This window comes from Pristiophorus japonicus, chromosome 2 (genome assembly GCF_044704955.1).
Source record: "Pristiophorus japonicus isolate sPriJap1 chromosome 2, sPriJap1.hap1, whole genome shotgun sequence".
In the NCBI taxonomy this organism is placed as follows: domain Eukaryota; kingdom Metazoa; phylum Chordata; class Chondrichthyes; family Pristiophoridae; genus Pristiophorus; species Pristiophorus japonicus.
In genome coordinates this window covers 36218776-36231156 of record NC_091978.1, presented here as the reverse complement: position 1 = coordinate 36231156, position 12381 = coordinate 36218776, and the positions used below count along the sequence as shown (strand labels likewise).

Genomic DNA, 12381 nt, shown 5'->3' with positions numbered 1-12381 from the left:
GTGTGATATCAAAAGTGTGCTGGGCAGGAAATGCGTGCATATAAAGACGTTTATTTATATACATATATAAAAATGTACTTATATGTACGCATTTCCTGTTCAGCACACTATATTTGTATATATTTTCATATAGCATGTATATAATGTGTGATATTATTTAACAAGAAAAATTTCAAACTGTAATCACACTGTTTATTAAAAGTTGAACAAGTTTGAATGGCCCAACAATTTACAATAACTTACCAGAATTATAATTGCAATTTTGACAAAGCTAACAGCAAATGTATGAGGGCAACATTGCTGTAGACAACAGCCTCATATTTCACAACTAAGGCTACTGCTGATTTATTAAATAATATCGTAGAACAACAGAGTCCATAGAGATGGCCAACACCCGAACAATAGTGATTTACTGGGGAGGAGAAAAATAATAGAATCTTCAAACACATCTATTAACAACCATATATTTTTATTCTCGGAATTGCTCGAGTAAATTAAGACGGTGATCAAGCATCAAAGTCCTCGCCGTTCCTTAGCATCAAATTCCCAAAATAGATTCATCCCAAAGCTTTTCCTCTTCTGTTCTCGTATCAACTTCCTTTTTCTTTTTCAGCTTTTTATGTTTCTGTTTCATTTCCTCTTTTTCTATATAAAGGTCCTTTTTTTCCTTTTTGTGCTTCATCTTTTCTTCTTTGCCCAGTACCAGCTCCTCGTTATCCCTTTGCTCTGGTTTCGGCCTGGACTGATCTTTGCCTTGTTCCAATTCCGGCCCCTCGACGCTCTTCTTTTTCCCGGAGCTCTGTTGTTCGCCATCTCTTTGAGATTCCGTCTCCTTGTTTCTTTTCTCCCTTCTGCGTTGTTTCTTCCCCCCCCTCTTGTCTATTTTGGACGAACCACTGCTGTCGTCGGAGGTCAGGGCATTACAATCGTCGGCAGACTCCATGCTGGATGGATCATGGCTGTTTTCTGGCTGGGTTGGCGTCAGAGGGGGTGACCTTTCCGTGCAATACTCTGTATGCAAGTCACTGCTTTGCACGCACTGGGCCCTCGGATGGTCAATTTGCAATGGGGGCCACTGTGGTGCTTTAGTCTCCGCATCCGCTGGGAAAACCTGCTCCTCCGGGAAATCGATCAGGTTGGGTGCAGGCATGCCTTGTCTGACTTCCAATGGGTATTCGGGAGAGTGGGGAGGGCTGCCCAAAGGCAAGTCCCCAGTCTTCTCCTCTTCTGGATTGTCCTCAAATTTCCGAAAGGACACCTTTGGCACAAGGCCTCTTGCTTTCTGAACTTCAATGAAGTCATCGAGTTCATCCTGGAACGAGTCGTATTTCTTTGACTTTGTATTCTTGACCAGGTTAACCACTTTATTTTCTCTGTAAATAAAAAAAAAGATGAATGATTACCTCATGTTATTTTGCGCCAATCCCATTCATTCTTTTGACAATTTGGTTCAGTAAAGGAAGGAAGTTAGAGTACCATCATCATAGGCAGTCCCTCAGAATCGAGGAAGACTTGCTTCCACTCTAAAAATGAGTCCTTAGGTGGCTGAACAGTCCAATATGAGAACCACAGTCCCTGTCAAATGTGGGACAGATAGTCGTTGAGGGAACGGGACTGGTTTGCCGCACACTCTTTCTGCTGCCTGTGCTTGATTTCTGCATGCTCTCGACGAGGAGACGCGAGGTGCTCAGTGCCCTCCCGGATGCACTTCCTCCACTTAGGGCGGTCTTTGGCCAGGGACTCCCAGGTGTCGGTGGGGATGTTGCACTTTATCAGGGAGGCTTTGAGGGTGTCCTTGTAATGTTTCCTCTGCCCGCCTTTGGCTCGTTTGTCGTGAAGGAGTTCAGAGTAGTCTGGCAGCGGACAATGTGGCCTGCCCAGCGGAGCTGATCAAGTGTGGTCAGTGCTTCAATGCTGAGGATGTTGGCCTGGTCGAGGACGCTAATGTTGGTGCATCTGTCCTCCCAGGGGATTTGCAGGATCTTGCGGAGACATCATTGATGGTATTTCTCCAGCGACTTGCGGTGTCTACTGTACAGGTTCCATGTCTCTGAGCCGTACAGGAGGGCGGGTATTACTACAGCCCTGTAGACCATGAGCTTGGTGGCAGATTTGAGGGCCTGGTCTTCAAACACTCTTTTCCTCAGACGGCCGAAGGCTGCGCTGGCGCACTGGAGGCGGTGTTGAATCTCGTCGTCAATGTCTATTCTTGCTGATAAGAGGCTTCTGAGGTATGGGAAATTGTCCACTTTGTCCAGGGCCGTGTCGTGGATCTTGATGATCTGAAGTTAGATTACAAGGTGCTCCAAGATTATAACCTGGCCATTGCTGTTTCTCACATGTCCCTGATCATTTCCCAAAGCTACGAAAAAGCATACAGAAAAGACAGGCAGGAAATTACCATCTAATCCATCAAGCCTGCCCTATACAGGTGTGATGCCGGAAGTATCATGATTAGAAACCCCTACCCACATGCAGCCCTGCAATCTCTTGGGAGAGACAATAAACCAGATTAAAAACAAATACAATTAGGAAAAATATAATCTGGTAAATGTGCATTTTTCTGCCTGCATTTATATGAAATGCTCCTAAATAAAATGCAATTGTTGGAACATTTTGCTTAACAATGAAGAAATATAATTTGATTTGAATACCCCAAACAGCTCGTCATTTGAGCAGTAAGTTGTGGAGTCATACAAGATGGGTTGCTGCTTTAAGTTCAAAAATGTGTTGCGCTTGTGGCTTATTAGCTCCTGGATCTCTTGGTCGTTCTCGTCAAACCAGTCTTGGTATTTCTTGGTTGAGTGACCGAGCGTCTCTTCGCAGGTGCTGGTTATGGAGGCCTTGAGGGCAGGACCAGGTGCTGTGGGTACTCTGTCTCGGGGTCATCGAAAGTTGCCTGGTTGGCAGTGAGCTGCTGGCTGTATAGGGCTTTAACAACTGCGTCTTTACAAGTGCCCCAGCGCTGATTTTCCTGTGACATTGTTTTCATCCCCAACACTGAAGCACTGACCACGCTCGGCCAGCTCCATTGGGCAGGCCACATTGTCCGTATGCCCGAAATGAGACTCCCATAGCAAGCGCTCTACTCGGATCTCTGACACGGCAAGTGAGCCCCAGATGGGCAGAGGAAACATTTCAATGACACCCTCAAAGCCACCTTGATAAATTGCAACATTCCCATCGGCACCTAGGAATCCCTGGCTTAGGGCTGCCCAAAGTGGAGGAAGAGCATTCAGGAGGGCGCTGAGCACCTCGAGTCTCATCGTCAAGAGCATGCAGAAAACAAGCGCAGGCAGCGGAAGGAGTGTGCGGCAAACCAGGCTCCCCACCCGCCCTTTCCTTCAACCACTGTCTGCCCCACCTGTGACAGAGACTGTAATGCACGCCACCTGAGAATTCACTTTTAGAGTGGAAGGAAGTCTTTCTCGATTTCGAGGGACTGCCTATGATGATGATGACATACAAGATGAAAAAATGGAAACTTCGCAGATAGCAAAGGAGCTGCAAAAATAACCCACTGAAAGATACTTATCACCATCAAAAGTAAAAACGAAAATTTTAAAAAGCCTGAATGTCAACAACAGAAGTGGACATTGAGTTTGAAGAATCATTTGTTTTTAAATTGGGAAAAATTCTCTAATTTTTATTTAGTTTCAAGGAAATGATCAGTAAGGTTGGCAGTGGAATCACGAAAATTAGGATTTTTTATAGACAGCAATTGTTAGAAAAATGCACCCACATACATATTTAAAAATACCTTCATTTTAACGGACTGCGACTCCTGCTACTCTGCCAGCTAGTTTCAAAGCGTGTAAGGTTCCTGTCAATCTGCAGCTTCGTGAGTCAGAAGGTTGTGGGTTCAAGTCCCACTCCAGAGACTTGAGCACATAATGCAGGCTGACACTCCTGTGCTGCACTGTCAGAGATGCCGTCTTTCGGATGTAATGTTGTAAAGAGGCCCTTTCAAGTGGATGTAAAAGATCCCATGACGTTATTTCTAAGAGGAGCAGGGGAGTTCTCCCCGGTGTCCTGGACAATATTTATCCCTCAACCAACATCACTAGAACAGATTATCTGGTCATTATCACATGATTTTGGGAGCTTGCTGTGCGCAAATTGGCCGCTGCCTTTCCTACAAAACAGTAGTGACTACAAAAAACACCTAATTGGCTGTAAAGCGCTTTGAAATGTCCTGAGGTCATGAAAGGCGCTAAGCAATTGCAATTCCTTTTCTTTACAAGGTGGCCATGGGCCAATGACTATAAGGGCAATGACAGTAGACATGTCAAGTGTGTCTGCCATGCAAACATATGTGGAGGAAGGTAGGAGCAGCAGGATTAGGAATGCACTGGGGCAACTCAAGAACCAAATAAAGTAACTGAGCAATGAGGGTGCAAATTACTCTTACTAAAAATAAAACCAATCATAATCTTAACTCTGAAATCAGACTTTTATACACATTGTATAGAAACACAGTGTTGGTTGTTTCATGAAAACTCTGCGCATGTTCAACATGATACAGCCTAGTCAAACTAACACTGAAAATTAAGAAGAAATAACTTGCAGAACATCCCAAAGCGTTTCACAGCCAATGAGAGATGGGGAGGCTGGGCCATTGAATATATTTAAGGTGGAGATAGACAGATTTTTGAGCAATAAGGGAGTAAAGGGTTTTTGGGGAGCGGCAAGGAAGTGGAGCTGAGTCCATGATCGCACCAGCCATGATCTTATTGAATGGCGGAGCAGGCTCGAGGGGCCAAATGGCCTCCTCCTGCTCCTATTTCTTATATTCTTATTAAGTGCATTTAATGTATAGTCACTTTGAGCAAATACAACAGCCAATTTGCACACGGGAAATGAGGTGAACGACCAGACGATCTGTTTTGGTGATGGTTGAGAGATAAACGTTGGCCAGGATACCAGGAGAACTCAAAGAGTGCCATGGGATATTTTACATCTATCCGAGCAGGCAGTCGAGGCCCCAATTTAATGCCTGATCTGAAAGACAGCATCCCTGACACTGCTGCATTCCTGCAGTACTCAGCCTTGATTAAATGCTCAAGTGTCTGGAGTGGAGTTTGGACCAATGACCCACTGACTTAAGAGGCAAGAGTCTTACCACTGAGCCAAGACTGACAGTACATGACAGAGCCAGCAATGTGTATCTGAGCAGCGAGGTGATTTGCTGAAAGTTAGCCCAGTGACACCAATGCTCAATATGATGGCGGTTTCCATCTTGAATTCCAACGTGTTGTTAAGGTGCTACTTTAGACAAAATGCTCAGGCAACTATATGGATTTCTCCAAAGGATGACTTTGTCCAAAAGAAACTCGGGCAATACAATTCGACATCTTGAATTTAGCTCACGTACATCTTGAAGTGATGCAAACCAAAATGACAAAAGTGAATTGTGTAATGGTAAATACAAGTGTACTGAAAAAAACAATTGATTTAGATGAGTGTTAAGAACATAATAAGAACATAAGAATTAGGAGCAGGAGTAGGAGTAGGACATTCGAGCCCTCGAGCCTGCTCCACCATTCAATCCACTTTCCCGCACTATCCCCATATCCCTTGATTCCCTTAATATCCAAAAATCTATCGATCTCTGTCTTGAATATACTCGACGACTGAGCCTCCACAACCCTCTGGGGTAGAGAATTCCAGAGATTCACCACCCCCAGTGAAGAAATTTCTCCTTATCTCAGTCCTAAATGGTCAACCCCTCATTCTGAGACTGTGACCCCTAGTTCTAGATTCCTCAGCCAGAGGAAACATCCTCTCTGCAATCTACTCTGCCAAGCCCTGTAAGAAAGTAGCCTTAAAAGACAGACAGCACAAATTAAAATTCAAAAGGCAATAAAACTTTGCTTCATGAAGACTTATTCTCTAACTCATTACCACCAAGCCTTCAAGCTACATGACATTGTCATTCAATCCCAATCATTATCATTACAAGTGTATTTCCATCAATGGAATTTGGCTGAAAATAACAAAGCTCTTACTTCAGCTGGTGTTTGTATCCTTGGAGGTGACACTGGTACTGTTCAATGGAATTAAGTGTAAGTTTGCAGATAGCACACGGATAGTCACCTGTTCCTACTACAAAACATAGAGTGAATTATTTTTCCAATCAATTATCAAAATCAGTGCAAAAATTAAATTGTTACAATTTCAGCATACTTATTTTCAAACTTACAAAATGTTTAGAGGCTAATGTAAGCGATAATCTATACTGTTCCTATGACACCTAAATTTTAAGCTAGTGTTGCCTACTCCATATTGGACACAAGAACATAAGAATTAGGAACAGGAGTAGGCCATCTAGCCCCTCGAGCCTGCTCCGCCATTCAAAAAGATCATGGCTGATCTGGCCGTGGACTCAGCTCCACTTACCCGCCCGCTCCCCATAACCTTTAATTCCCTTATTGGTTAAAAATCTATCTATCTGTGATTTGAATACATTCAATGAGCTAGCCTCAACTGCTTCCTTGGGCAGAGAATTCCACAGATTCACAACCCTCTGGGAGAAGAAATTTCTTCTCAACTCGGTTTTAAATTGACTCCCCCGTATTTTGAGGCTGTGACCCCTAGTTCTAGTCTCCCTGACCAGTGGAAACAACCTCTCTGCCTCTATCTTGTCTATCCCTTTCATTATTTTAAATGTTTCTATAAGATCACCCCTCATTCTTCTGAACTCCAACGAGTAAAGACCCAGTCTACTCAATCTATCATAAGGTAATCCCCTCATCTCCGGAATCAGCCTAGTGAATCGTCTCTGTACCCACTCCAAAGCTAGTATATCCTTCCTTAAGTAAGGTGACCAAAACTGCACGCAGTACTCCCGGTACGGCCTCACCAACACCCTGTACAGTTGCAGCAGGACCTCCCTGCTTTTGTACTCCATCCCTCTCGCAATGAAGGCCAACATTCCATTTGCCTTCCTGATTACCTGCTGCACCTGCAAACTAACTTTTTGGGATTCACGCACAAGGACCCCCAGGTCCCTCTGCACCGCAGCATGTTGTAATTTCTCCCCATTCAAATAATATTCCCTTTTACTGTTTTTATTTCCCAAGGTGGATGACCTCACATTTTCCGACATTGTATTCCATCTGCCAAACCTTAGCCCATTCGCTTAACCTATCTAAATCTCTTTGCAGCCTCTCGGTGTCCTCTACACAACCTGCTTTCCCACTAATATTTGTGTCATCTGCAAATTTTGTTACACTACACTCTGTCCCCTCTTCCAGGTCATCTATGTATATTGTAAACAGTTGTGGTCCCAGCACCGATCCCTGTGGCACACCACTAACCACCGATTTCCAACCCAAAAAGGACCCATTTATCCCGACTCTCTGCTTTTTGTTAGCCAGCCAATTCTCGATCAATGTTAATACATTTCCACTGATTCCGCGTACCTTTATCTTCTGCAGTAACCTTTTGTGTGGCACCTTATCGAATGCCTTTTGGAACAGCTGTGGTAGAGGCAGGAGTCTCTCACACTTAACTGAACCAGCCACATAAATACTGTGGCTGCAAGAGGTCAGAGTCTGGGTATTCTGCAGCGAGTGACTCGCCTCCAGACTCCCGAAAGCCTTTCTACCATCTACAAGGCACAAGTCAGGAGTGTGATGGAATACCCTCCACTTGCCTGGATGAAGTACACCTCCATCAACACTCAAGAAGCTCGACACCATCCAGGACAAAGCAGCCCGCTTGATTGGCCACCATAAACATCTACCGCCATAAACATTCCCTCCCTCCACCACCGGCGCACTGTGTCTGCAGTGTGTACCATCTATAAGATGTACTGCAGCAACCCGCCAAGGCTTCTTCGACAACACCTCCCAAACCCATGACCTCTGCCACTTTGAAGGCCAAGGGCAGTAGGCGTATGGGAAAACCTTGCCAATGACATCCACATCCCATAAACAATAAAAAGAAAAATCTCGTTAATCAGCTCTACATAGCTGGAAGGAACTGGTCTATTACTGCGATCTTAATTCAGTTTAGCTCTCTGATATATTCTTGATCTTCTTTGGAGGCTCTGCTTGATTGTAGGATTGGACATGGAAAGTGCCCCCTCTCTTAATAAGGAACACCGATGTCACTTTGTACTGAATATCCTTGGTTCTCCAGATTAATTTTTAGCCTTGTAGTGTCCTCTAGAACCATGCTCGTGACATATTTTACACCCCTTGTCCATGTGTGCCTTGGAATAGGTGCCTTGACTAACACCCAAGAAGCTCGATACCATCCAGTTGCTTGATGAACATCCCTGCCACTGGACTCAATATTCTCTCCCTCCTGCACTGGCACATTCTGACTACAGTATGCACACTCTATACTTAATCAACTCATTAAGCTTACTTTAACAGCATCTCCCAGCCCTGTAATAGTACCATCAAGAAGGACAAGAGCACCATCATCTCCAAGTTTCACACCACCCTGATTTGTAAATACATTATTACTTCTTTTTTTTTAAATCACCGTGGTCAAAATCTTGGAATTCCCAACTTAACCCCATTGTGGGACCACCATCACTACAAAAACTGCAGCGGTTCAAGAAGGCAGTCTCCATCACCTTCTCAGGGCAATTTGGGATAGGAACATGAGTAGGGCCCCTCGAGTCTGTTCTGCCATTCAATAAGATCACGGCTGATCTTCTACCTGAATTCCACTTCCTGCCCACTCCCCCTATCCCTTGATTGCTGTAGAGTCCAAAAATCTATCTATCTCAGCCTTGAATATAGTCAACAATTCAGCATCTACAGCCCTTTGAGAATTCCAAAGATTCATAAGTCTCTGAATGAAGAAATTCCTCCTCATCTCAGTCTTAAAAGGCCGACCCCTTATCCTGAGACAATGCCCCTAATTTAATATGATAAGTGTTATAAATGCAGACTATAGTTATACTCTCTGTGTAGTCACTGTATAGTTCAATAAGATGGAGACTTGTTACCTGATATACTATCAGTAAGGTTTACACTATGTATATACTATGCTGGCACCACTAGAGGGTGCAACTGGTGGAGACCAGAGTTTCCTGCCCCTGTGGCAGAGGCTGTCCACCAGAGGGCACTGCGGTGGGAGACCCGAGGGTCACCTGCATAGGTGTGCAGGGCCCAGTAAAAAGGCTTCCCACTATGCTTGTGCCTCACTCTGGAGTTACAAATAAAGGACCAAGGTCACTACAGTTTGAGTACAACACATTGCCTCATGGAGTCATTCATAAGTACATGACAGATATAACAACTGGCAACGAGAATACGGACTTTCACACGATTATGGCTACCTTTGGCACACTAAAAAAATTCGCCGGGGGTGATGATTGGGATGCCTTCACGGAAAGGCTCGAGCAATATTTCGTGGCAAACAACCTGGCAGGGGAGATAGGCACGTTGGCGGAGAAGCGCAAGTCTATACTGCTGACCAGTTGTGGGCCCGAGGTCTACCGCCTCATCAGGGACTTGCTGGCACCCACAAAGGCCAAGGATAAGACATACAATGAACTAACTGAACTAATTCGCAACCAACTAAAAACCAAAACAGAGCATCTTCATGGCCAGGCACAGATTCTACACTCACCGCAGACCTGAGGGCCAGGAGATTGCAAAATATGTTGCCAACCTCAGGAGACTTGTGGCACTATGTGATTTCAGCACGCACCTCAACGAAGCACTGTGAGACATCTTCATTGTGCGAAGGCCTCCTTCACAAGCTATTATCTGCTGACACCACAGTCAACCTACAGAAGGCCATCAGCATCAGTCAGGCGTTCATGACCTCGACCTGCAGCACCAAGCAAATTATTCATCCCGTGGACTCAAACCCCGCAAGTACTGTACACAGAATGGTGCCTTTCACAGGCAAGACTGTAGAACGTGGCTCTGCCCAGGGCAGAGAGCACAGACCTCAGGGTTCCAGAACTCAGAGTCCGCTGAGGGGTGCTAATCGAGTAGCACCATGCTGGCGTTGCAGAGGAAACCAAAGGGCTTACCAGTGTCTGTTTGCTGAGTACGTATGCAAAGCCTGTGAAACACAGGGCCACCTCCAGCGTATGTGTAAAAGAAATACGATTCAACGCCTAGCAGAGGAGTCGGTAGATGACTTTGAATCCAGCGGGGAGTATGATGATTTGGCCAGAGAAGCATCTCAGCCCTAAGAAGAAGTATATGGAGTGTATACCTGCACCACCGATTGTCCTCCAGTGAAGATGGAAGTCGAGATATACGGCGTTCCAGTCTTCATGGACGTGGACATGGGAGCGAGCCAGTCAGTGATGAGCCAGGATGCCTTTGAGAGGCTATGGAATAAAAAACGACCCTAGCTGGTTCCAGTACAGGAATAGTTGCGCACCTACACCATGGAGCTGATCCCAGTCTTTGGTAGTGCGGATGTAAGTGTAATCTATACTGGCCTGGTGCACAAGTTACCTCTGTGGATTGTTGCAGGTGATGAGCCAACGCTACTCGGAAGAAGGTGGATGGGGAATATCCAGTGGAAATGGGAAGAACTCTTCACTCCAGCAATCGATGTCCCCCGTGCTCAGAGGCAGAGAAAAACCTCACCTTTGCTTGGGCCAAGCACCAGAGAAGACCAGCACAGCACCTGAGGCACAGGCCATCCATCACGACTGCGTGGCAATGATCCGACCAGAACGACCTAAAAGTACCTTCCCGGCTCCACTGGCAGGACTCCTGGGGAGGAAGAGCGAATTCACAGGCACTCTTCCAGCTTTTGTGGCAGAATCGCGGGAGAGAAAGATCAAGGCAGTCGACCTCGAGGACAGAGGCAAGATGGTGTCCCTGCTGCAGCGAGGTGCAGCATGGCTGTAAAAAAAGATGGCCGCGGCCATATCACGAGGTGCAACATTGAGGGACCAACATGTGGTGTCTAACAAAGGATTTGATTGGGGTAAAGCCAGCAGGCTTCTCTTAAAGGAGACCTGCAACCAACTGAACTTAAAGAGACATTGTATGCATGGCAATTAATGCAACGAACCGATTAAGATTGTGAACAAAATGTTGTTGCGAGATGTTGGTACTATCCCTAATGTAAAGAACAAAATGTTGTTGCGAGATGTTGGTACTATCCCTAATGTAAAGAACAAAATGTTGTTGCGAGATGTGGGGAATAGTGTGTCCCCAAAAGTAGCAAGCGAGCGAATTCAGGAGAGTAAAGGCGCTGATCCTGATGCCCTGCCCCAGGTGTCCTCACAAGTTATAGGTCAGCGACCTCAGGAGGGTGAAGGCACTGATCCTGATACCCTGCCCCAGGTCTATCCCACGCTGCAGGCACCCGACGGCACTATTCACCACGGACCTGGAAATGAAAATGGCACCAATACGCGGAGTCGGCCGCCGTTGCCTACTACCAAGGTGGCGATGGCGCAGCTCCCAGACCCAGTCGCTATCTCAGCCATGTCCGGGAGCAAAAGGCCAGAACCATCGAGTTCCCCAAACGGGACCTGGATCAGCCAGGTTCCCAACACCGTTAGAGAGCAGGCAGAAGATGCTGCAGCCCTCAAAGGAGAACAGGGAAGTCACACACATCTGTGGCTCTGCCCACCACTAGGCAATGGCAAAGGCCCGAGTCCTGGCTAGGTGAGCGAACCCATCCCGCTAGCAGGGGGCACAGCGCCGCTATCAGACGACTAGGTTGCTCTGGAACCCTCTTCCTCGCATACCTGTATTGCTACCTCAGTACTTACCATGACTGAACCATGAATGCAATCTACCCAATCCTGGCACACGACCGCAAAACGTAACGAATGTAAGTCACTGAACCAAGGTGCCACGATACAAACTGTAACTTCCTTTTTTTGTTCTTGCACTGTGTCTGATCCTGTATGTTAATGTAACTGGCCTGATGCATGATCTTGCTGTTGGGGGGGGGGGGGGAGAAATGGATGTATGGACACACACATGAATCACACCCAGAACCCACTGGAACCTCCAGTGCATCATCGAACCATCCAAACTGGTAACCACTACCCAACGTTGTGGCAAAAGGACTTGGAGGTTAACAGGGAGAGAGCCAAGCCAAAGCACAGCCAAGGTGCAAGGGCTATTGGCACTTAAGTCTGGGGAGAGCTAAGCCAGAGCACATAGTGCAAAGGTAATCAGCACAAAGAACTTGGGGGAGGGTGATGTTATATATGTAGACTATAGTTACACTCTCTGTGTAGTCACTGTATAGTTGCATAAGATGGAGACTTGTTACCTGATGTACTATCAATAAGATTTACACTGTGTATATGCTATGCTGGCACCACTAGAGGGTGCAACTGGTGGAGACCGGGTTTCCTGCCCCTGTGGCAGAGGCTGTCCACCAGAGGGCACTGCGGTGGGAGACCTGAGGGTCACCTGCATC

At 46.1% G+C, this 12381-nt stretch overlaps 1 protein-coding gene across 1 annotated transcript in view; it reads right to left on the bottom strand.

Moving 5' to 3' along the window:
- Nucleotides 1-452: 452 nt before the first annotated feature.
- LOC139236654 (zinc finger matrin-type protein 1-like) overlaps nucleotides 453-12381 on the bottom strand; it is a 95361-nt gene continuing 83432 nt past the window's right edge. Inside the window, exons 6-7 of the mRNA XM_070866844.1 lie at nucleotides 6009-6105; nucleotides 453-1373 (exon numbers count right to left, since the gene is read on the bottom strand). Of these exons, the coding sequence (XP_070722945.1) occupies nucleotides 539-1373; nucleotides 6009-6105 (932 nt within the window). The 3' untranslated portion in view covers nucleotides 453-538. The remainder of the gene's footprint in view (nucleotides 1374-6008; nucleotides 6106-12381) is intronic.